A 26803-nucleotide genomic window follows, 5' to 3' on the forward strand; every position below is an offset into this window, starting at 1 on the left:
TATATCCAATTCATAGACCATATACGTTTAAGGCAATATTTCATTTCAACCACAGAAAGATGAGTTACTTGATACTAATAAAACATGCCCTTAGTTGATCAGAAATTTACGTGGAAGAAGATATGGTTACAGTATATGTACTAGGGATAAATCTTTTCTTTCTCTATGTTCTTGGGCTCCTTATCATCTGACAGGAGAAATATTAATGCATGAGTCCTTCCCTCCCATGACCTGGAAGGAGCCCTCAGCCACTTCCTGCTGAGTTATCGTTCCATTTCCCAGATCTTCTCCCCACTTTTAAATAGTTTCCTACCAGACTCAGGGGCCTTGTTTTGCAGAGGAAATAAACTAGTGAAAACCTCTCATAATCCTGAGATGGGAGCAGGATGTGCCTTAGGTGGAAAGGAGGAAATCTGGATCTGGGCAGCCATAGAGCAATACAGAAAATCTCAGGCAAGGCAATGAATAAGTAGAAAGAGATGGGGAAACTTGCTTTCAAAATAGCTTAAAAGAAGGAGGAGGCAAAAAAGAAAAACTTGATAAATAATATCAAATCTCATGCAAATGGCGCAGTGTATGATAAATAAGAAAACCAAACTAAAGGAAAGTCAGTACTGACTCTGATAAATGACTCAAAGGTATTTCAGAAGAAAAAACTCAAATAAAGAAGAGACCACTATATTAACTACTTTTTCTCATTGTTCTCCTTAGAATTGCTCTATTCACTACCTTTCCATAAGAAGTATGTGATTCTCATAGAAGAATCATTATATTATAAGACATATCATGAAATAGCTTTCTCCAAAATTATTTACATTCTGATGTGAAATTTACTAGCACAACATAAAATTTAGACACCCCAGACTTGAGCAAGAGTAAAAAAGAAGAAAACTAAACGTTTCTAAGAAAACCAATAGCTAACAAGGGCCACTTATTGTAATTTGTAGCCAACGTAAAGCTCTTGCTTGGCTGTTGACCAGCCCCCGAATGTACTGCATCTAGCAACACACACAAGGTACTGCAGCAACAGCCAGGAAGCAATCTTGTCATTGATTGCTCTGTGGATTTTTTTGGAGGGTGGGGATGGTTAGGGGTATATCCCTTGAGGTGTTTTTAAAATTAAAAAAAAATGTACATAGTGTTGTTACTTTCCCTTAACAATTATCCAAAGAATAAGGGATCTTAGCAAGGTTGGTTTCAGGTAGATAAAGAACCAGCCTGTGGTATTTTTCATTTTTTGGTTTGTTTTCAGTACACAGTTCATACTATAACAAGTTTGGATTGGAACAGGCAGTTTATTAAACATTATTATGGTTTTTAAATGCAATTTGAATTTAAAACAATTCTGGCATGATGAACTAATTAGAACAGACTTTATTAAATAACAGAAAGAAAGCTAGGAAATGCAGAAAAGTCTAGCTTGAAGCAGTTTTAAGAAAACACAATTTCCTTTGTTTCTGCTCCATGGTAATCATTCAATTGCTCTCCTCAACACCTAAGGCTGTGCTAATGTCACTATCCCCAGGAGTGTTAGTGCTGTGGTACCTTAGTCCCCCTTGTCTCTTCTTTGACAGGAGTCTTATTTCTTCATTTAACATTATGGATTTTTGAATAACCCAGGAAACAACAACCATTAAATCTTGGGAGGTGTAAAGGAGTTTTAGAGAGCTGTAATCACGGAATGTTGGAATCAATTCAGTTCACCATGCTCTGGAAGGCATGATTGACATGGATACCTTCCCATTTACTCTTTCATTTTCTCTTCTAGTTTACCAACACTGAATAAACAAGTAGGAAGGGTTTGAGTAGAGGGACTGTTCAAATGTTGATTTCTCTCTTTCTTCTCCAACAATCTATTAATTTATAAGACATGATCCGTGTTAGTGCCAAAGTTTAAAGTTAACGTTGCAACGCTGATGACAAATATTTATGAAAGGGAAAAGTAAGCTAAAAATATGTATGCATGCTGTTTACTACATAGAAATTACTGTATCAGAATCTGGAAAGCTATTAAGACAGTGAATTGAAGTGCTTTCACAAAGAATGATGTATTTCACTTCTTCTCACTATTATTCAACATCTTGGCTACATCGCCTGTGGGGTAGTTATTTCCCAATCTTATCAACCATATATAACTGAAACTAGGTAAGATCTTTGCTCTAAAAGTAATATAAGGAATGCATCATTTCAGTGATCTAATAAGCATTAGGCATGAGGAATGACAGAAGGGAGATAATGTTAACTTCCATAAATTCTGCATTTACAAAAATCATGCCAGAAAGCACAGGCGAGTTATTTGTCTAAATCATGTCTTTAGCCATGTCTCTCACCTTTACCTAATACACAGGAGGAGGAGAGTTCTAAGCACAGGAGTGCATGCTTCTGGATGTCCCTAGCTCTCCAGCTTCCTTTGAAACTACTCACTTCAATTAATGGCATTAAGATGTCCGTGTTGTTGGCCTCCAATCCTGATCAAGAGACTTTCCCTGTCCATTTCAGAGTCAGACTAAAAGGATTATTGCTTCACACACACACACACACACACACACACACACACACACACACAATTTTAAATGACTAAAAGTGTTTATATTTAAAAAGTATATTTACATCCTGGCCCCAATATTTAATGAAGTAACACTGAATATTATTTTATACTGCATAACTCAGATTCCTCACAAAGACAAAACAAACACATACAGTTCACGTAGCATAGATTCATTTGGTAGTTTAAGTATAACAAACCAAGTTGAAATTTACTCAGTCCCCCCAAAATACTGATTTGAATTGCTATAAGAATTTTTGTTTTACCAAAATATGATCAATGTAACTCTGACATCATTATTCTAAGCACTAATAAAAATAAGCAGATTCTTCATTCTATACCTGCTGCTTACAAAAATTACACAAAATTAAAATGCAAAAATATTTATGATGTAAAAATAGTGCAAATCTTCATTTGTGGATGGAATTAGAAAAATGCTAGACCAAATCTCGCAATCAAATCCTGACAACATGACTTGTTTTAACATTTCAGTTCATAGAAAGACTACTAATAAGAGGTTAATCTAAATACTAAAACTTAATGAGATTAAAAAGAAAATGCTCAGGGAACTTTCCAGAACTGAGAGATTTTGCAATTTCATTTGGGTGTATTCATTATTGAGCACCTTCTACCTGACAGGTGCTGTAGTATGACTGGTGAACAGGAGTGTTCCTGACACAGCCTAGAGGAGGAGATGCAAAACAACTAACCCAGCTAATAAATAGGCAAAGGAACTGAACAGCCACTTTACAGAAGAAGAAATATGAATGGTCAACAAATATATGAAAAAGTGTTCAACACATCAAGCAATTATAGAAAGACAAATTAAAACTACACTGAGTATTTATCTCACTCCAGTCAGAATGGCAGCAATCAAATACATTGGCAAGGATTTTGGGGAAAGGATACACTCATACATTGCTGGTGGGACTGCAAATTGGTGCAACCACTCTGGAAAATGGCATGGAAATTCCTCAGAAAACTTGGAATGGAGCTACCATTTGACATAGTTATCCCATTCCTCTGTATATGCCCAAAGGACTTAAAAATCAGCATTCTACAGTGATGCATCCATATCAATGTTAATAACAGCTCAATTCACAATATCTAAGCTTTGGAACCAACCTAGGTGCCCTTCAACAGATGAATGGATAAATAAAATGTTGTACATATATGCAATATTACTGAGATATTATTTAGCCATAAGAAAGAATTATTTTATGACAATTGAAAATGGATGGATCTAGAGACTATCATGCTAAGTAAAATAAGCCAATCACACACAAAAAAACCCCAAAGGTTAAATGTTTGCTCTGATATGGGATGTTAACACACAACAAGGGTGGGTGGAGAAGAGGAATTCAGTAGATTAGACAAAGGGAAATGGAAGGAAGGAAGCAGGAAGCAGGGCTAAGAGGTAGGAGAGACAGTGGAATGATTCTGACACAACTTTCCTATGTGCATATGTGAATCCACCACAGTGAATCTCTATATCATGTACAACCACAAGACTGGGATCCTAAATAGAATAAGATGTACTCCATGTTTATATAATAAATATGTCAAATTATAATCTACTGACATGTATAACTAAAAAGAACAAATTAATAAAAGAAGTGTAGTGTGGGCAAGTAGGACTTTATCTCAGGGAGTGTGTGGTAGGATTTGCTTCACCGAATGTTCCCTGGGTGAGGTGGGATGTGAGAAGAGCTTTAAAGACTGAGCAGGACTTGGCCAATGTGGAGGTTAGTGAGGAGGCACTCCAGAACATGGACCAAAGGCAGACCTCAAGCTTGTTTAGACCAAACCAAGGAAAACTTGCAGTAAAAAGGTATAAGACGAGACATCTAGGCTGAAGTTCAGTTTTATTTAAGACACATTATCTCACTAAAAAAAAAAAAAAAAATCTTACATCAAATGGTTTAAAATCAATACTTTTTGAATAATTTAGAAAAATATTTTATAAAATAGAACTTATGATATCAAAGAATATATATGAAAGTAGAATCAGATTCCTGATTTTTTTATACTGCTATCCACCAGACAGTGTTACTTTGCTTTGGGAAAACTGTCAGCTCAAGGGTAATATGTGCTTTGATATTGAATGAAGAACACAACAAAATTATAAAATTTTTTTTTAAAAAAATCTTCATTGAACCCTCAAAAGATGAAAGATGAAAATATAAATATAATGTGTTTATAAAATGATTCTTTTAAAAGATACTACTAATGCTTATTTTCTTGTTACATGTTATATGTTGTTAGCTGTCTTTTATCTTGTTGTATTATTAGGTTCTATCACTCTCCAAAATCACAGCTTCATATTAGTAAAAAAGATACAAACATCTTAAAAGAACTGTTGGAAATGATCAAATACATTCTTTTGCTTTGCTCTTGACATACCTAACTAGGGATTCGATTTGTGACTTTTTGTTCAACAGTCTTTGAAGTCAAGTTAATTCGTATATTCATGAAGTATAGAGAAGAATTTCAGCAAATGAAGAAAATGTTAAATAGGAATGAACATTTTTAATGGATTGGAAACAAAACAGAGAATAATATATATTCAGCCTTTGTCTCTCCAAATAGACTATAAATGCTTTACGAGTTGGAACATGTCACAGTGCAGTATCAAGTGCCCCATGCACTGCCTAGAATGTGTTCTGTGAAATATACACTAAAAAGAGTTAATGAAGAAATTAATAAATGAATAGAGTGCATGAAAATGGTTTGTAGGTATGTAAATAGAAATGAACACTCAAGATATTCACATTGAAACTTCTGTCTGGGATATCTTTTTCTTTGGGGGGGGGCAGCTTAAATTGATTAAATGCCATAGATGGCATTGGAGTTTATGACTATTTTTTCCTGGGCCTTCACTAAAATCACAGTTTCCAAAGACAAGGTTAAGTCATCTATGATGGGAGGACCAACATGAGTATATGCAAAAAAATAAAGCTGAACTCAAGCACTGTGGTGCTACCAGAGGTACAATAATAGGGAAGCATAGCTGACCACTGCCAGGTTCATTACTTTATGGATAGAACATCCTGGGAATTTCACTCTGCTTATTATGGGTAGGATAATGTCAACACCGAACACACATATAATAAAGGATCTTTTAAATAATCATTTTAATCCCTAAGCCCCATTTTCCAATGAAAATGAAAGGAAGAACATCATAATAGTCAATAATAGATCTTGAAGAAGATCTGGATAAATTCTGGGGCCCCATCAACATAGTATGTTCAGCTATCAACCGTTAATGACTTTTCACTTTCACATTTAGTCCTTTCAAAATCTTGAATCGTGTGACATTTCATCAGTTTGTCTTACAATACCATATTAAAGTTATTCAGTTCCTTTAGAATATTAAGTCCTTGAGTCCTAAACACAAGAGCCTAAGAAAAGACTGTTGGCAGGGACTCAAATTAACATTTCTGATTTGCTAGTCAAGAAGCAATGGACACAAAAGAATCTGCTGCCTTCATTGTTCAGGGAATATTCATTTCAACTGTTTTCAGGCTCCCATCACAGCTGGATTAGCTCAAGGAGTCAAAGAACTATAAGAAGAAATCAAGGAAGCAAATTAAGTTTTCCTCAAGTATTTAGTGAGGAGTAACAGACAAAGCAGGCAGGAATAACATTAAATAATCAAGTCTGAGTTCAAAAGCAATTGAGTACATTTTTAAACAGGAGTCTCTTTCCTTTCTTTCTCTCTTTTCATCTTACACAGTTTTTTTTTTCCTGGCTATTGTTTTGAAACAGATATTACTGTTATTCAAGAATGAATAAAGACGCAATATTTTTTGAAGATAAAAATAAACAGTCTTTGAGAATTCACACACAAATTGTGGTGGAAACATAAAGCAATAATGCTGGGTGGAAAACGTAACAGGTTTGAGGTGCCTTTGTTAAATATTTCAAATATATGTAAATTTCAGGGGAAAATTTGTAATATTTCCACAGGTCTTCAACTTCTTATTCCTGACAAATCAATCAATTAAGAAATGATAGATGTTTCCTTTGTTTCATCTAATGTTGGATTAAAGGCTTTTCCTGGAATAATTTCTAATAATGTATTTTATTAATACCTCAAAATTTTCTAGAGTCTTCACACAATCTACACATCTTACAGATCCCATGGACCTGAGAGGAGAAAATTTCAAGTAGATCCATATATATGAAATACTATGAATATTAAGTCCATTAAGTGAGAAAACTCAAAGAGCTGTATATATGACCCTGTAAAATTATAAGTGGTCCAGCGAGATCTCTCGCAATCTGGAGATTCTGAAATTCATTAGCTTCTCATTTTATTACAAGTAAGTGTGTATATTTTAACACAGATGCCCCAAATCATTACTGTTTATTAAACCACTTATTACTACACTTCAATGTGAAGATAATTATTTGTCCGGCAAACAGTAGATGTGATCCACTTACAGGTGAATAGAAAAAAATAGTGTAATACTCAAAATTAAATCACGAATAGCAGTTTGCTTCACTGGGAATAGACTCTATGGCACTTTGATAGAGTGGCAACACTCACCTCTTTCTGACGGTACTTAATGGCCAATTTTAGTCTTGCAAGATCATTTCCACTTTGTTCTTCAATCAGACTATTGTCATCTCGGTAATTAAGAATGATCTCCAGTTCTCTGGAACTTCTTGTCTGGTCCAGGAGGTCCTTAGCAAATTGCTTGCACTGTCTTGACAGCTCCTCATACTCGGACTTGAATTCATTTTCCACTTTGCTCAGCTCCTGAAGCTCCCAGCTTAACTGAAAGGCTGTGAGGAAAGGATCTTCGCTTGACAGTGCAATCAGAGAGGGGCTGGCCAAGGCCTTGTAGATGTTGAGTCTGGAACGTGAGTGACGGAGGCTGTCCACGTCTGAACTGGAGACACATTCAACACAGTTACAGCGGACCTCATGGGGTCGGGGCACCGAAACACCTTTCTGGACCAAAAGTTTTATTATCTCATAATTATTTGTATGGGCTGCCAAAATGATGGGTGTAATGTCCGGAGTGAATTCAGAGAACTGCTTATCAAGAAGTATGGGAGGCACCTGGAAAAAGAAGGAAGCAGAAATAATGAATATTTATTCATTTGTTCAAGCTTGTGAATTTCAAACAGCATACAGGAACAAGGTGGAACAAGGCTCATAAATCTTCTGCTGAGTTTTTGTAGGAGAGATACGTCTTTTTTTTTTTTTTCCCTCCAAAAAAAGACAAGAAAGGAGTAGAAGAAAAAATAACTTTCCAATATAAGGGCACATCATTTTTTCATTCTTTCTATAATGTGAATTCTGACCTTTCTTGAAAGCTTAATGTTGGTGGCTATGGAAACTTTTTACTTGATGGAAGACTTTCTTACTCCCAACTTATTTGATTTGCTTTGCTTTGCTGGAGAGGTTAATTTCTTGAATAATCAAGAAATATCCTGAAAAACAAATAGTTTAAAACAAAATGCTCCTCTTGTAATTTCTTGTTAAAGAGTCTGTAAACAAGTCAAGATGGCACCTGGCATTTTGCAGAGGGAGTGGTTTGTGAAGTAACGCCAGCGAGCCATTAAGTGTGGAGATTCCTTATTGGTTGACTGCTGTATCTAGTTTATGTTAATTAAGATAAGCCATGTGAAATGTATATATACCCCTCCTGTCCTACAATAAACGGCTCCCACTCCTGCTGTATCAATGTGCACAAGTTGTTCGTCACCCCCCGGTTATTTTGCTGTAGCAGTGCAATTATCTTCTTTTTTTTTTTTTTTTTTTTTTTTTTTTTTTTTTTTTTTTACTGTTTTCATCTCTGCTGGTGATTAAGGGTGGCTGGGCAGAAATAAATAGGCTAGCCTCAGGTTGTGTCTTTAAATCTTTCTCTTTGGGGCATGATTTCCAGATGAGAAATCTCCACTGATAACATTATTGTTTTATTGGATATAAACAAAGAATTTGGTCATCAATGTGAATTTTTGTTGTGGGCCAGCCCTGGACTGTGTGAGGTATGAGCAGTTGAGCAGATGGGAGGACTGGCCTGATGTTGCAGGCTCTTTGGGCGTGCAACACAAGTGGGCACTTTCCTCTCGCTCTGCCTTTGATCCCACACAGCACCTGAGATGGGTGTGACTTGCCAAGATGTCAATCAATCTACTGACCACAAGACATCAGGAAGCTAGAATCAACCTCCTGAAACCTGACTCTTTTGTCTTATTTTTTAAAAACATTCCATCAAACCTCCCTTAGTGCTCCCTCTATAAAAATAAAAAATCCAAATGCAAGCTCTCTCTTTCCAATGGACCCCTAAGGTTGAGAGCAGTCCTGGAATTTGAAAAGGTATTTCTGTGTGCTTACATGCTTTCTTCATGGTTTTCTCAGTTATTGATATAGCCAGATTTTGTGAGCCCAGCATAGGTCACTAGCCCAGCTAGCTGGGAATAAATTCTCACTGTATCAGGTCACTAAAATGTTTATGTATGGTTGCCCTTTGGTTATATTCTAAGGATGGTGATGATGAATAAATAACATCTATTGTTTACTAAGAATCTTTTGGGTATATATTAACCCTCACCTTTTATTATTCATGTTTTATAGGTAGTGATCCTTGGGAAGTAAGTGAAGACATATGATTTGAGCCCGGGTCCACCTGTCTGACAGGCAAAACTGGGTATATCGCAGTGTATTCTTGCTGTACTATTTTAGGTTTAATATTTATTCTTGCTGGCACAGTCACAGAGTCATCTATGAAAATAAAGGCTACATAAAGACAAGTTCAATGTGGCAGAAACAACGAAGGCATGTGTCACATTAAAACATATGAAATGTGAAGGAGAGCACAGAGAGATTAACAGAATAACAACTGTGCCCAGAAATATGACATTCATAAGGAAGCTTCTATTATGCCACCTTCAAGTAGAGGTGAAATTTTTACATGTAATTAAAAATATGTCTTTAATTCACCTTGCCATTTAAAATATACATTTGTTTTATAAGCAACACTACATAAAGATTGAAGGGATGAAGTACTCTTTTAAAAGTTATTTTAAGATATATGCAATCAATTGACAGTGATGATAGTAAAAACCACTATTTTAAAAATGTTTATTAGTAGAGGAACGAGAATGCCTGTTGAGATAGAAATTTGCATTTATGTGTGGGATCAGTACATATTTACGCCTTATTAAGTATTTATCATTCATTTTAAAGATAATATGAATTGAAATTTAATTATGCATTTATTATAAAGAGAAAGATTACATTAATCAAAATCAAACTACAGGTAATTTTCAATTAAATAAACATGTGTTTTTTTTAGTAGACATTTAGAGAAAACAAAACAATTTCAGTTAGTTTCTATGATAGACACATATTTACATGACAGATATAATTAAAAGGACTATTCAAGATTCAGTATAATTTCAATCTAGGTTTTTTTTATGCTGTGAACAATTTGAAATTTATTAACCATGAAATTCAGCTTTGCAGTATATTGCAGGAAATTTTATGAAGAAAATAAGCATAATATGACCATCTTGAAAAACGCATTTTTCAGAAATGTGTCAGTGTCATAGTATTAGAGACACAGCTACATAATGGTTTAAATATATGAGAATATATCAAGAATTTTGTTTGTGAGTTTTCATACTCCATAAATCATGGTGAGTTTTATTTTTTTGAAAGATGTGACTACCTTGAATTGTATCTTTTATATGGAACTTCAGTTTTGAAGATAATTTTTGAATGGAATTATTTTATAGGTCCATAGCATAAATATAATTTATTGGCCCATAGGTGATTATTTTTTATGTTATATAATTTTAATTATTTTAGAAATTTGGTTCAAATTCAACATTGTATTTTGTGTTTAGCACTAATTAACCAGAACTCGGCAGGACAGAGATGACAGGACATTGGGAATACTTAGCTTTATCTCTACTCCACCTGAGGCTTTGCTGGGACTGTGGTGCAGGAGAGTTGGCAAACATTAGTGTTTATCCATGTCCAAGAAGATAGGCTTGGTTCCTCTCCATTCCATTAAGACAGTAATAACAGTATAAAAGCACTCAGTCATTGCACTGTGTCTAAAAATTCAGGGTATCCTTACCAGGCCACCCCTTCTGCAATCCTCACTGCTATGTTTTACTTATGATTTGTCCCTCAAAGGGTCATGTACTGGAGGCTTGGTCAGGCTGTCTTGAGGTAGTGGGACCTGTAGGAGTTTGGGCTTAGTGGAAGGTAATTAGGTCACAAGTGCACAAAATTCTCCAGTGAATTAATGTTTTTTTCAAAAGACTAGGTTAGTTTTCTTGAGAGTAGACAAGGTCTCATGAGAGTGAGCTATGCCTTGCAGGGTTGAACTGGTATCATGAAATTGGATTGTTAGAAAGCAGGTCAACGTGCCCTCTGCCTCACTCATATGTGTACTTTCTGCATGGGGCTATTTCCCCTTTCACTTCTCCTCCATGAGTTGATGCAGCCTGATGCACTCCAGAGTAGATGCTAGAGTCATAATTCTAAACTTCTCTCACCCAGAACTGTGAGCCAAATATATTTTATTATTTTATAAGTTCATAGCATAAATATAATTTATTGTCCCATAGGTGATTATTTTTTTTACACATATCCATCCTCAAGTGTTTAGTTATAGCAACACAAAATGTACCTTCCATTCTTCTGCATATAAAACGTGCCTTTTCTCCTTTTCATTACTGAATTTTGATTCATTCTTTAATTTAGAAAACAAATTGATTCATTGCTTTAATTATTAATTTTATAATTGTTAGTATTAGTTTTATATTTGTTATTAAATATACATTCAGGAAAATGCATAAATATTAACATATGAATAATATAATTTTTAATGTTACTTTACCTAGCATATTTTGAAGGATAAATTAAATATTAGAATGGTTATAAACAGGAAAAGAAGCCTGGTAACTATTATATTTTGGACAAGAATTAAAGCAATGGAAAAGAAAAAGCTGTGATTGCCCTCTGATTAACCCTATAGATATAAGGTTCTGAGTTTAATCTTGAGCACTATAAAAAAAGGGGGCTTCACAGTGTGATGATTCATTACATTCATACAATGGGTATGTATGATATAATAATGGCTAAAAAGGGTAGTCAGCAATTACATCTTCTTAAATCTTTTTTTTTTTTTTTTTTTTTTTTTTTGGTACTGTGGATAGAACCCAGGGGTGCTGAACCACTGAACCACTTCTCCAACCCTTTCTATTTTTATTTTGAGACAAGGTCTCCCTGAATTGCTTACAGCCTTGCTAAATTCCTGAGGCTGACCTTGAGCTTAATGATCCTCAGGTTTCCAAGCCTCTGGGATTATAGGAGTGTACCACCATGCCCAGCCCATATCCTTAAAGCTTTTAAAAGTCTTATTAACAGGTAATAATTGAATATATTTATGGCATACGGTTTACTGACATTGGCACTTTTTACTGACATTCTGCTGAAGGTTTTACTGATGTCCTAGGGAAGGTTTTACTGCCCTCTTAAAACTACCTTCAGCCATGGGTAATGGGCAGTATTGGAGGAATGGAGACAACTGCAGTGGAGACATTTACAAGAGGGTTATCAACTTCCCTACGTACTGAAAACTCAGAAATTTAAAGATGTCTTAAAGCATAAGGTATTTAATCTCAAAATTATTTGGGAAACCTGGAAAACTGCTTTTTGCTCTTTTTTCATGCTTCATTTTCAATCGGATCTACTCTCCCTCATTCCAGAGAGGTCTACTCTCCCTCATTCTCTGTCCTGTGCATCTTCAATATGAAACTCTTTCTCTTTCCTTTTGTTTCTCTATTGCTACACATTATGATAATTTTTATAACATGTAAAATACATAAGTCATGATTGGTGCTGAGTAACTATTACCAAAAAATTGTTTTGACAAAAACACATCTTTTTTAAAATTTTCAATATTTCAAATTTTCCATTTGGCATAATGAAGGACAGATGAGATTATCAGGAGCATAACTTTGTAGGTGAAAATCACATTATGCTTGACTTACTTTAGCTAAAATAGAACCTATAGATATAGAAGAATTATACCCAGGCAAACACACATGTATAAAACTACATACACTACTAATAAACAAACAATACATCTCAACAATTTTTTTTAAAAAATTCTAGTTATTGAATTACATATTCCATCCAGTTATCTACAAAATAAGAAAAAATTAAAAAGAATCCTGAAATTTGATTCTTGCCTCTGTTTTTATTGAATGAACATTTATTTAACATTTCTCAACTTTGCCATAGTATTAGTTACATTACTACCTGAATCATTGTAATGTCACTTCGTATTAAAATTATTGAAATACATGAGGAATATATTAACTCATGAATTGATTACTATTCTCAGAAGTTATCTAAATGCTTCACCTAGAAGTAACTCAGTACCAATCTGAATTACATATTTTACAATATGATATTTTACAAAAATATAAAATTAAAAATTTCTTTTGGTTACAATATACATGTTCGAACTATTCAAACTGAAGAATAAAATTTTAGAAGCAAAATTTGTCCCAAAGTGACATTTATCCAATTGAAGGTGTTCATTTTCTTAAGTTCAGTATTTATCAAAATATGTTGTATATAAAAATAAATTTATTTCCATAATATCATATGGTGTATTTAAGGTGTTAAGAAAAATAATCCATATTCTAACCTGGCTCTTTTCATCATTAGCTGTATTACATGTGAAAGACTCTTTTTTTTTTTTTTAAAGAGACAGAAAGAAAGAGAGAGATAATTTTTTTAATATTTATTTTTTAGTTTTCAGTGGACACAACATCTTTATTTCATTTTTTATGTGGTGCTGAGAATCGAACCCAGTGCCCCGTGCATGCCAGGAGAGCGTGCTACCACTTGAGCCACATCCCCAGGACTGAAAGATTCTTAAAATCTTTTATTATATGCAAAATAATATCCCTTCTAACATGAAAGTTTTATGAGTCAAATACCTTTTTTATATTCCAGCTGATAGCATAATAATGGAAACTATGTTAAACATGTAGTTTTTCAAGTACTCAGTAAAATTTTATTGAATTCTGAGTTTCATTTTGCTTTTAGCTTTAATTTTTTTAATCTGTGTATCAAGACCACAGTTGTAAAACCTCAGAATTGTAAATATCAAATTTATCTCTCATAAATGCAGATGTTTGCCTAATTCAAACCAACATAAGACGGTTTCAACTGAAAAATTGTATTTTAAATTCATTTAACAGCAGTTATTTAGAATATTAGAAATTCATACACACACAAATATAGACATTGAAATATGAACTGCTTGCACAAAAAATGAGTATCTACTATATGAATTAATAAATCAGTAAATGAATGGATAAATAAAAGAATGGACAGATGAATAAATTAGGTTACAATATTATTTAAACAAACAACTGTATTATTTTAGGACTAAATATCTGTTTCAAAAGACAAAACAGGGGCTGGGCTTGTGGCTCAGCAGTAGAGCGCTCACCTAGCACATGTGAGGCGCTGGGTTCGTTCCTCAGTGTCACATAAAAATAACTAAATAAAATGAAGGTATGTGTTCAACTACAACTAAAAAATAAATATTTTTTAAAAAGACAAAACAGCATGGAATGAATAATAGAAACTTTTACGAATAAAAGAAACTCCCTAATATCAGCAGGGTTAAGGGTTTAACAGTATGCTCACAATTGGTCTGAATCAGCAAAGATTCTTGTGTTTTCTGCTATTTCTGAGTGGCTGCAACCTTAAATTTGCTCAGAGTTTGATCTGACACCTGGTGAAACCTTGGTCCAGAAAATAATTATTAAAAGCAATTTAAAAGGAATTGTCCACCATTCCAGGGTTCTTAAATATTTGTGTGTTGTGCACTCCTTTGGAAATCTGAGGCAGCTCTTGGACCCTAATTCAGAAAGAATACTATTTCTAAGCAAAATGCATATATTATAGTGTATTTAAAAAAACACACATGATGCAGTAACAAGTATACTTATCTATTAATGTGTTCAATAAAACCTTAGTGGAAGGAAATTAGACTAATATTGAAGTATGACTAACATATAAGAAATATATCAGTGATAAGAAAATACTTATGATTTCTACTACTGACCAAGGTATATGCACTGTCATTAAAATGAAGCTTTGGGCCTACATTCATAATGGAAATGAATTATATATTTTATTTAGAAGTTAGTAAAAATAGATATGTACTACTTCTCATCCTATTTCATAGATATGTTTGATATTTATCTCTCATGTCTCTAAAAAGCTCTTCAAGTCTTATTAAATTGCAATTAGAAGACTCAAGTGGGGTTTTTAACTAGAAAGCACTAATCCAGACAGCTGATTTTTAAAAAAAATTTTTTAGTTGTAGATAGACATGATGCCTTTATTTTGTTGATTTATTTTTATGTGGTGCAGATGCGAGGCAAGTGCTCTACCGCTGAACCACAGCCTCAGCTCAAGATAGCTGATTTTTAAGAGCAGTGAGTAGGAAATTACAAAGATCCTCTAGAAAGAAAAGAAAGCTTTATATTTGAATTTTTTAAAATAATGTGTTTCTCTTTGCTGAAAGAGAATATTCTATGGTTACAAATATTCTAGAATATCAAGGGACACCCCCCAAATAGGTTTACTTCATTCAGGCAAAGATCCAGAAGTCTTAACATGTAAATAAAATAATTTTAAGGAGAAATGAAGAGCAAATGGACAAAAGAAAACATTTAGGCCTAAAAAAGAAATATCAATTCTAAAGCAATAATGGGTCTGTAGAGATTTCACCAGGTTTTTGATTAAAATAATGAAATCAATGACATACAATTAGACACATCCTGGTGAAATCCCCAACTTTCAAGGTACAAAAGTAATAACAATATACTTAAGTCATCAGAGATACAGAATGAGTAAAAACAGAAATGGAACTGACATCAAACATCGTATCTGTCTCCATAACTTTCCTATGTTCATATATGAATACATGACCATTGAAACTCCACATCATGTACAACTACAAATATGGGAAGTTATACTCCATGTATATATAATATGTCAAAATACACTCCAGTGTCACGTATATCTAAAAAAGAACAAATAACAAATTCTGCAAGATCATGTGATTGCATCTACAGATAACTGTCAGTAAAAGAATGGGACTCAAGAATTCTACATCCAGCCAACTTATCATCCTCCTATTAAGATGTTTTACAAGACACTGCTGGCTGTGCTAGAATTCAGAACGGGTATAATTCAGAAGGTATACCCCTACATATTCTATAGGAGCAAATATCCCAGAAGGTATTATAACCAAATGTATGTGAACACTTCTAGATAGGTGGAGAAAAAAGGAGAAATAATATCAAGCAATAAATCTTGCAATGTCCAGAGATATCTGGAACGTTCATTTATATTTTGCCTGGGGTCTAGGAAGATAGATGATATGTAAGGATACTGGAAGCAGAAAAGCATGTTGAAAAATAATATCTAACAATATTTTGGAATTCAGTTTTAAACGATTTCACTTAAATCTAGGAATTTGTGGGTAGGGTGCAAGGTTGGAGAATAAGGAAACAAAATATTTTTCAATTTTACTGAATCTCTTATGTACAAGAAAAATTTTCAGTGGATGTATAGCCTTTCTTTCAATTTGAGACAATAGGTTTATTTACACTAGTGTAATAATAGATATCATTGGCTTATAATTTCTATATTATTTTATAATTATATTAGTTTTCTCCTTTACTTTTTGATTCTTGATGAGTCAGTAAGTAACTAAAATCTGGATACTAATAAAGAAATTTTCTTCTAAATAAAAAGGATCTAAAAATGACGTTTATTTTAAAATTCTCTAGAATGAGGACCATTACTTGCTAACATTTTGAAATCTGAAAAGAATAAACCACAGCATTGAAAGTGAACACACTTTTAGCATTTACTTCAGAAATGCACTTTCTTTTAATTAACTATAATTCATTACAACATATATTTTTAAATGTGATAATATTGTATATGAAAATGTATTTAATGAAATTCACCACTTTTCCTAAATATTATAAGGATTATTTACTAAAAACCAATAGGAAAACTCATAATAAAGAGTGAAAACATTTACCATTAATATTAGAAATTTTAAGAAAACTTCAGCTAGAAAAAAAGGTTGAAATCCTGTTCTTGGGCTGGGGATATAGCTCAGGTGGTAGGCTTCTTGCCTTGCTTGCACTAGGCCCTGGGTTCAATCTCTAGCACCACACCAAAACAAAACAAAACAAAACAAAAAATCTGTTCTTTGCAGCAACATGGATTAACTTGGAAGACATAATGTTAAGTGAAATAATTCAAGAAAAAAAAGACAAATGCCTTATAATCTCACACATACCATCACTTGTGGAATCTAAAAGTCTGATGTCATAGAAGTAACAAGTAGAATAGTGTTTATCAGAGTTCAGGGAAAGTGGAGGTGGGAGAGAGATGGGAGATGGGTGTGACTGGTCAGCGGGTGCAAAGTTGGTTAGGAAGAATAGCTTTTGGTGTTCTATTGCACAGTGGTGTGAGGACAGCTAGTAGTATCATAGTGTATATTATAAAACATAAAGAGAGGCTTTTGAATGTTCTCAATGGAAAGAAATGATAAATGTTTGAGGTGGTAGATATGCTAACTATGCTGAACAGAAAAATCATACTTTACCCTCTATATATGTACAATTATCATGTGTCAAAACAAAATGAAGCATAAAAAAATTAGACCAGAAATTCTGCAACTGCTAGAAGAGGCCCAACACTCCAATATTTTGGTGCAGAAAGTGACTTCCTTAACAAAATCAAGAAATCAAAATTAAAATCAAACTCGTCTCAAAAGAAGAAATACAAATGGCCAATAAATACATGAAAAAATGTTTATCATCTCTACCAATCAGGGAAATGCAAATCAAAACTAGACTGAGATTTCATCTCATTCTAGTTAGAATGTCAATCATCAAGAATACAAGTAATAAATGCTGGCAAGGATGTTGAGGAAAAACTATATACATTTGGGGTACAACCACATTGGAAAGCAGTATAAAATTCCTCAAAAGACTAGGAATGGAACCACTATATGACCCAGCTATCGAACTCCTTGGAATTTAACCTAAAGAAGTAAAATTAGCATACCATAGTGATATAGCACATCAATTTTGATAGCAGTGCAATTCACAAGTTATGGAACAAGTTATAGCCAAGTTATGGAACCAATTCCAGAGGCCATCAACAGATGGTTGATGGATAAAGAAAATATGGCATATATACACAATGGAGTTTTACTCAGCCATAAAGAAGAATGAAATTATGTCATTTGCTGATAAATGTATTTAACTGGGGAACATCATGTGGAATGAAATAAATACGACTCAGAAAGTCAAGCATTGAATGTTCCCTCTCATAAGTAGAAGCCAGAACAAAATAAGGAGAAAAGGGGGAATGGGTGATACCATAGAAATAGAAGGTTGATTGTAAGTGGATTGAGGAGTGATTGGAAAAGCTCAGGATTGTGGAATGGAATTGACCAAATTATGCAACTACATGTATGAATATGCCACAGTGAATTTCACCTTCATCTATAAAGCACCAAGGAAAAGAAAAGTATAAATAAATAGAAGATCAAAAAAGTAGAGGAGGGAAAACCAGGGAGGAAGGACGGGAAGAAAATAGGAAGAAGTGGAGCAAATTATAATCCATGGATGTATGATTATGTCAAAATGAAACACAGTATTATGTATAACTAAAATGCATTAATAAAAACATTAAAAATGAATTAAGAAAAATCTGTTTCTGTTTAACAGATTACATAGTTAAAACATTTGAAAAGCCAAGAACAGAGAGTCTAAGTTAGAAGTATTATTAAGGTATAATAAAACATGTATACAAAAAAATCCATACCTTTCTCTTTATCAGCAAGTTGTAAGTAAAAATAATTGCATATACAATTTTAAAAAGTGGCCATTATTAATAATGATAGTTTATAATAGTTATGAATAAATACAGATATTAAAAGAGAAACTGTATATACCATCATTGTTTGTAATGATAGAAAAAATAAAACCTAATAGAAGAAAAACTAAAGCCCTATCCTGGGCATAAAATAAAATCCAGAATGAGGAAAATGTTATGTTTCTGGAAAGGAAGATTAAATATCATAATTATGTCAATTTTCTTAAAAGATATGTTAATTTAATATCATTTAATTGAAATATTTTATTCATTTTTATTGAGAATGTAATTAATTTATATATTAATATGGAACACTATATCCAAAATTGGTTAAAAATTATGAAAAGTGTAAGATCCAAAAACAGCAAGAAATATGAATCCCCTGAATAGAATTTTGATCAGAATAATAATTCTTCTTTTGATTATCTGTGAAAAAGTGGAATAGCTATTCAATTGGAAATGTAGCTGATTTGTTAAATGGCACTGAGACAATTTTCCACACAAACAAAATTAGGTCTCTCTCACTTCATGATAGTACATTTGAGATAGAGTAATTATTTAAATGTTAAAAAACAGAAAAGCAATACCATTTTAGAAAAGATTAGTTGTATAGGCCGGGGTTGGGGGAAACTCTTAAAGCTAGATTTGAAACAGAATGGAAAACTCTGTATTGTCATTCCATTCTTGAGAAAAATGGCCAAAGATACCACATAAACTAACAAAGAAAGTAAAATATTTGCAACCTGTGAAATATACTCGATAATTCTACTGCACAAAGAGAACCTATCAATCTAATAGAAAACTAGAAGCAACCCAATGGATAACTGGACAATTATAAACAGCTATTTCACCAGAGAATAGCCAAGGGTCAGAAGCACAAAACCATGATCTTTTTTCATTCTCAGGGAAGAAAAGGAAAATTAAAGCACAAAAATTCAATTGTTTGCCATCAAATTGCCAAATTTGAAGAGCTATGAAGATAGGTACTTTCTTTCACTAAAAGTTAGAGAAATGTAGAATGTTACAGCCTTGTGGAGAGTATCTGCTACTTACAGGAATCCTGAGATCCACGTTCTCACTTCTGGGAACACTTTCTACATAAGACACAGAGAGAATAGTTTCTTACACAGCTAGCCCTCATCCCCAAATTCTACTTCCACAGATTCAATCAACCACATATAGAAACCATTTGGAAAAAAAATGTCTCAGTGGGGCTGGGGTTGTAGGTCAGTGGTAGAGGGCTGGCCTAGCATGTGTGAGGCACTGGGTTCAGTTCTCAGCACCACATATATATAAGTAAAGTAAAGGTCCATTTACAACTAAAAATATATTTTTGAAAAATGCCTCTGTTGAATATGTTCAGGTCTCTTTTTCTTATATTATTCACTAAAGAATTCAGTGTGATTATTTGCATAACATTTATGTTGCATTAGGTATTAGGAGTAATCTAAAGATAAATTAAATGGAAGGACATGTGTAGTTAATCTTCAAATGCTATACCCTTTACATAAGGGACTCGAGCATGTATGGATTTTGGTATACATGTGCATCATGGAACAATGGATATTAAAAGAGAACTGTATATACCACCATTGTTTGTAATGATATAAATTGGACATTACCTACTTGTTTTTAAAAAGTGAAACAGTTGAACATATCCCTCTATAAACTATTATGTTTGCATGAAATATTTGAAGTAGAAAGAATGTTGTGTGTATCATTATGGAGGGATGCTCTCAGGTCTCATTTTGTCATGCTGGAGAGTCGTAGCATAATTATTTACATAAAGGCTTCTTTTTTAAGTTCATTAAACACTGGTTGATAATCTATTTAACATCAGACTCTGTCCTTGGTATTCTCTCATTAGACCTTAACCACTTTTTTTTTTTTTTTTTTTTTTTGGTGAACAAATACCTCTGTATGAAGGTCGAACCTGTATATTCAAATGTACTTGACACCACATCCCAGTGTACATCCTAAAGCTTAATCATTTCAGCATCAAACTCACCACTCACAATTCTCTTGTTGCATTGTGCCTTTTCCTTCCCACTTACCCAATGATACTATTCAGATATTACAATTCCTATGATGCCTTTTGGCAGAGTTGAACCGTTAAGCTGCCTGTTTGTCCTTCATGGAGGTAATGGGGAAAAAAAAGTTCCACAGAAGAGAACATACCTATTTTCAGAAAATAAATTTGTGAGAATAATAAGGACAGCAAAAACATACTGCACAATTCTTGATTCCTGTCTCTCCATTAAGGGCTTTTGTTATAAAATACTTTTAATTTTACCCCAACTTTGGGTAGTAATGCATCTAGTATAAGTACTAATGACAACAATGATGGCCTATTTCCATTTTTGTGAAGTTTATATTCATTTTAAATTGCATTGGCTATATCTTTTTACTGTAAGTCTATTGAAAGTCTACTTTGGATTAAAAATCCCAGTCTAGCAATACATTTATTGATTTGAAAAAGTACATGAAGCATGCAATAAACATAACTCCAGAACAACATAGGAGGCAGACTTAGTTCAGAAATACAATGCATACTTGAATCAAATGAAGGAGGATAGAGAAGAAACTATTTTAACTTCATTGATGCTATACATGCAAACAGGCCGGGAGATTGATGATGACAATGGAATCAACAGCTGACATGTAAACACATCATGTGGTTTTCCCTGTGCTAGGACCTTGTGCCTCAGTTTAGTCAATCCTCGAAATGATTTTTGGAGGTAAGAATTATATTCTTCATATGAGTGAGAATGACACATCTTAGAGAAGCTAAATACTCGTCTGTGGTACACAGAAACCCATGCAGCCTAACTCCAGAGTCTACATTCTTCAAAAGACTATCTGTCTTAAGGCAAAGCAGCTGTGACAATCTGAGAACAGCTCAGGTAACAAGAGTAAGAGGCTCTGCAGTACAGCCCGCCCCCACGGTAGTTAGCTCTGTGAAAATGACAAAGCCAATTAATGTCTCTGCATTTCCATTTTCCTGTTTTCAAATATAGACTTTTTTCATTATGGAGCAAGAATTGGTAAAGCACATATCAAAGACTTCTCCAAGTTAATTCCCACGGGGTTGTGGTAAAGATTAAATGTGAAAGCATGTTGTACTCTATAAATCACTTAATAACGGGGAGATGCTAGTGTTACGTGACAATCCTAGGATTGTTTGGAGAAAGAGCAGAAAACTGTCTTGTTCAGTTTTGCCAGATTCATTTGTTTCTCCTCACATAAACACAGTCCCAATTATAGTGTTTGATTCATCTGAAAGGTAGAACAATAATTTCCTGACAGGCCAGTTTCGTAAGAGTAGATGTCAAGATTTGGAATGTGTGCTTTTTGTTACTGAAAATATAAGCTGTGTATCTTCTGAAATGCCATGAACTTCTTTATTGTGAACAGCTATAGATACATCCTGAATAATAACTATTAAATATTAGTTGCTCCTTGTATTAAAGAACTGCAGAAATAAATTTCATCTCCTAAGGAGACACCAAATGCAGCATCTTTAAATCCCTGCTGACTTCAACTAGGTTGACTGCTAAAGTAATAGGAGGATTGTTACCTGCAAAATCAGATTGTCTGGTTCACAAACAATTAATTTTGAAAACATATATATGTATGTGTGTGTCTGTGTGTGTGTGTGTGTGTGTGTGTGTGTGTGTGTATGACACCTAAGTGAAATGTTTGTTTAAAATATGGCTAATAGGTCAAGTTAAAATGCAATTTAAAATAAATTCTAATTGTCCAGTTTTCTGGCCAGTGATTTAGTTCTCATTTCATTTGAATATGTTTATTACTGTCTTCTTTTTGAAACTAACTGGTATTTTATCTGGATGGTAGTGTGTAGGCGCAAACATTATTTATCCCACTAATTATTTGTAGCTTTGGGAATGTTTTCTAGGTCCTCTCTGCCAACAAACTAAACTTCAGTTTTCTCACCTATAAAATGGAGAGAAAAAAGGGAAATTGCATGGAAATGGAAGGAGACCCTCATTGTTATACAAAATTACATATAAGAGGTTGTGAGGGAAATGGCAAAATAAACAAGGAGAGAACTCAAATACAGTAGATGGGGTAGAGAGAGAAGATGGGAGGGGAGGGGAGGGGGGATAGTAGAGGATAGGAAAGGTAGCAGAATACAACAGTCACTAGTATGGCATTATGTAAAAATGTGGATGTGTAACCGATGTGATTCTGCTATCTGTATTTGGGGTAAAAATGGGAGTTCATAACCCACTTGAATATAATGTATGAAATATGATATGTCAAGAGCTTTGTAATGTTTTGAACAACCAATAAAAAATAAAAAATAAATAAATAAATAAATAAAATGGAGACAACTATAAATCTTTATTTCTGAGGATTCTTCTATGCACTAAAAGTACATTTGGAGATAAACCTGTTGTACACAATAGTTGGCAAGACGTAATCTACTATGATTATTATAACCATCACCACAACTATGACTATCATTTTCTCTAGTAGGTATGTCTTAGTCATACTGGGGTCCCTTCTCTTATCCATCCTTTAATACTGTTCCTTTCCAGGGATTAAACTTTAGCCCAGAGTCTTCATTCTTCAAGTCTCTATTCTCTGCACAATACTAGGTGTTCTCTTTGTGCTCATTATATTCTGTGCTAATTTTTATTCTTCCTGTCATCTAATAATCTTGCAAAACCTATTGTATGCCAGTCATTCTTTAAAATTTTGGGAATACAGCAATGTACACAATGAACAAAAGCCTTGCCTTCATTCCACTTAAATTCTAGAAGGAGAAGAAAGAGAAAAAAAATGAAATGAGGGAACAATGAATGAATAAATGAATGATTGAGTGAATGTCAAATACTCAAGGTCATAAAGGAAATTACAGAGAAGTCAGAATAAACAGAGTAGCAGAGATAAGGGAAAGATTGCTTGACAGGATGTTTTGCAATCCTCAGTTTGACAGGATGTCTTACCAATATATGGAAATTTAAATAGAAAATTGAAGAATGTGAGGAATTAAGCTAAGCTAATATCTAAGGGCTAAGAATTTCCTCAAGTAGGTATAGCAGGTGCATAGATCCTGAAGGATGAGCATGCCTATGGTTTTGGCCAATGTGATAGGAACACAATGTGTTAATGGTAGAAGATGAGATTAAAAATTTTTTTAAAAAAGTAGCAGGTGAGGGCAGCAGATGCAATTCCATCCATTATGAGGACTGTGGCTCTTACTCCTTGTGGGATATAAAGGCAGGGGAACATTATCAGCAGATGAATATTACACTATTATATCAAGAATGGACTAAAGGAAACAGGTGTGGGAAGCAGGACAAACTGATGAGGAGTATTGCCATAATCAATGCAAAAGTTCCAGGTGACTGAGAGAAACTGCAGTGGAGAATAGGATAAAGGGTCCAATACTGTATATATCATGAAGGGAAAGTCAAAAGAATTGGCTAATGGATTGAATATGATATGTGAAATGTAACATCACAAAGAAAATCAAGAATAATATAACATACTGGACTGGACAGATGGAGTTGAAACTTCCTGAGAACACTTTCAGAAAAGAGATTGTGTGACCCAATAAAGATGGGGATTTGGTTTTTGTATGTTAAATTTGACACTGAATTAGAAATCTGGAGCTCTATATTTGACAGTCATCAGCATACAAATAGTATTTAAAGCCATAAGCCTGAATGTCAGTTAGCAAGTGAGAAGTCAGTATAGATAGAAAATAGTAGTTAGAAATTTGAACTCCCTGACATTTCAAAATTTAGAGTTTGAGAAGACGAGGAAGGACCTGCAAAGGGTATTGAGAAAATAGACACTGAAGTGGAGAAAAGTCTGCAGAGTGAGAAATCTCGGGCTACTGAGACACATAGTTAGGTAGGCTGTGGCTACGGTGGTGGAAGCGTGTGGATGTTCTGTCCTGACTCTGTTTTCTTAGTAGAAGAGAAGACAAGGAACACTGCATGAGAAAGAGGAAGGGAGAAAAGTTGTGGACTTGTTTGGTGTTTGAGAAAAGACAGAAAAAAAAAAAGAAAAATCCTGCAGGTAAGTGGTAGTATTATACATTCCTAGGAAATGCAGTGGGATTTGTGGGCACTATATCCGGCCCACTTGAAGTTAGTGATCATGCTTTTTAGAGTGAAACTAGTTCAGACGACTATATGCTTTCCTTCTGCTTGCTTTGGCTACCTGGGCAGCCAAAGCTGGACACAGTAGGAAGAGATTGAATTAAACTAGAAATGGAATTTCACCAGGTAATATTACAGAAGGAGTTTGCTAGCTTCCCATAACAAATACCAGAAATCATCAACTTAAAAAGAGGAAAGGTTTATTTTGGCTCACAGTTTTAGAGGCTTTAGTCCATGATCAATTGACCTCCTTGCTTGAGCCTGCAGTGCCATATCATGGTGACAGCATATGGTGATGGAGACCCTCATGGCCAGGAAGTAAAAGAAAGAAGAAGAGACCGGAGTTCCACAAATGACTTAGGATCTCCCACTAGACCCCACCTCTTAAATGTCCCACACATCCCAGGAGCACCTGGGACTAGTGAACAAGGCTTCAACAACTTTGGGGGGACATTCCTGATCCAATCAATAGCAAGGAGTGAGGGAAAATGTGTGCAGGTAAGAGGCGGCAATGATGAACTCTTGGATTTGAATAAAGGTAATGGCATCACAAGGGGTGACAGCCCATGAAAAGTTTGGAATAGAGGGACTAGACATAGGGAGCAGGGAAAAAATCATGACCTTAGAGATAATATAGTTAATAAGTTTGGAAGGTGGATATGGGAGTGGCTGAAGTAAGGTGGAATTAAAAGTGGTATTTGCATGTAAGAGAAGTCAAAGATATTCTGAGATTATTCATGTATATAACCAGAAAATTTGGATAAGGCCATTGATGAGCAGTAAGACAATTATTCTGAGGATACATCTTGAAGCAATGAAAATATGTAGAATACTGTAATTGTGCTGGAGATTAAAAAGAAAGAAAAAAACAAGGAGATGGAAGAACCAATCAGGAACAGGGCCAGTGCTGTGATGGATGTCCCTAATGGAGATTCAGATTTCACTTAGAAATGAAGAGATTTTGTATAGAATTTTATAGTTTTCCTTTTGAAACTCTTTCACAGTACTGTGCTATATATGTCTTAGACAATTTTTATCTTCATCACCATTATTGTAAAAAATGCTGTCCTTTTCAAAATATATATTTTATATATTTGTGAGAAAATGTATTCACATACAATGCTATATTAAAATTTGTTGATATTAGTGGTATTAAATAGCCCAAAATTGTCTAGAGTCTGAAATACATTTTTTGTTTTCTGTTCCATGACATTCATACCTTTTCTTACTAATTTAAATAATTTACCAGTAGAATATATTTTATTTTGTTTTCATTTACACAATATATATTTATATAAATAATATATATTAATGTATATATTAATCTATATTAATCCTACCCATTCCCCACCCCCCAATATTATATATATATATATATATATATATATATATATATATATATATATATATATATATAAACCCAGGGTGCATAACCACTGAGCCACATTTTTTTTTTAATTTGGAGACAGGATCTCACTACGTTTCTTAGGGCCTTCCTAAATTATTAAGGCTAGCAATCCTTTGAACTTGAATCCTCCTGCCTCAGCATCCCCAGCTGCTGGGATTGTAGGTGTGCACCTCTGCTCCTGGTTTAGACAATCTATCTTAATAGGATTTTTATATCTTTCTGACTTCTGTTTTTTTTATTTTTACTTTTTTGATGCTTAAACCAAAATAAAGTATTGCATAGAAGAATAACTTTACTTTGTTTCTAACATTAACCTGAATATTTATAAGATTTTACTATTCAGAATGATATAAGCTCTAGGATTCTTCAGAGATTCTCTTAATTAAGTTAAAGAAAGTATTTGTTCCATTTTGTTTTGCTATGGTTTGATGATGAGGCTGTTTTTTCCTGGATATAAATTCTATCGTTTTTTTTTTTTTTTACTTTTTGCATCTAGTGATAATGATGTGTTTCTTTCTCCTTTTTAAGATAGTGAATTACAATAGTTTTTACTACTATTTTGCTTATGATTTTTGAATTTATATTTTTGGTTGAAATGAGCATAATTTTCCTTTCTCATATTGTTTTCCTTTCTGTTATGTATGGTAAGGTTATACTAGTTCATAAAAATATTAATGAAAGATTAGAATAGTATACCACCTCAAATATTAGAGCTTAATTTTTAATATCTTATATTT

General features: G+C 33.7%; 1 protein-coding gene across 8 annotated transcripts in view; it reads right to left on the bottom strand.

Annotated features, from left to right (window-relative positions):
- The window catches only part of Trpc4 (transient receptor potential cation channel subfamily C member 4), a 132769-nt gene that overhangs the window by 87623 nt on the left and 18343 nt on the right, over positions 1-26803 (bottom strand). For 7 of the 8 annotated variants that reach the window (XM_077792392.1, XM_026413697.2, XM_026413695.2 and 4 more), the window contains exon 2: positions 7098-7616. The exons of the other annotated variant lie outside the window; for it this stretch is intronic. In XM_077792392.1, the coding sequence (XP_077648518.1) occupies positions 7098-7616 (519 nt within the window). The remainder of the gene's footprint in view (positions 1-7097; positions 7617-26803) is intronic. 8 annotated transcript variants of the gene reach the window in all.

Source organism: Urocitellus parryii, chromosome 2, assembly GCF_045843805.1.
Source record: "Urocitellus parryii isolate mUroPar1 chromosome 2, mUroPar1.hap1, whole genome shotgun sequence".
NCBI lineage: Eukaryota > Metazoa > Chordata > Mammalia > Rodentia > Sciuridae > Urocitellus > Urocitellus parryii.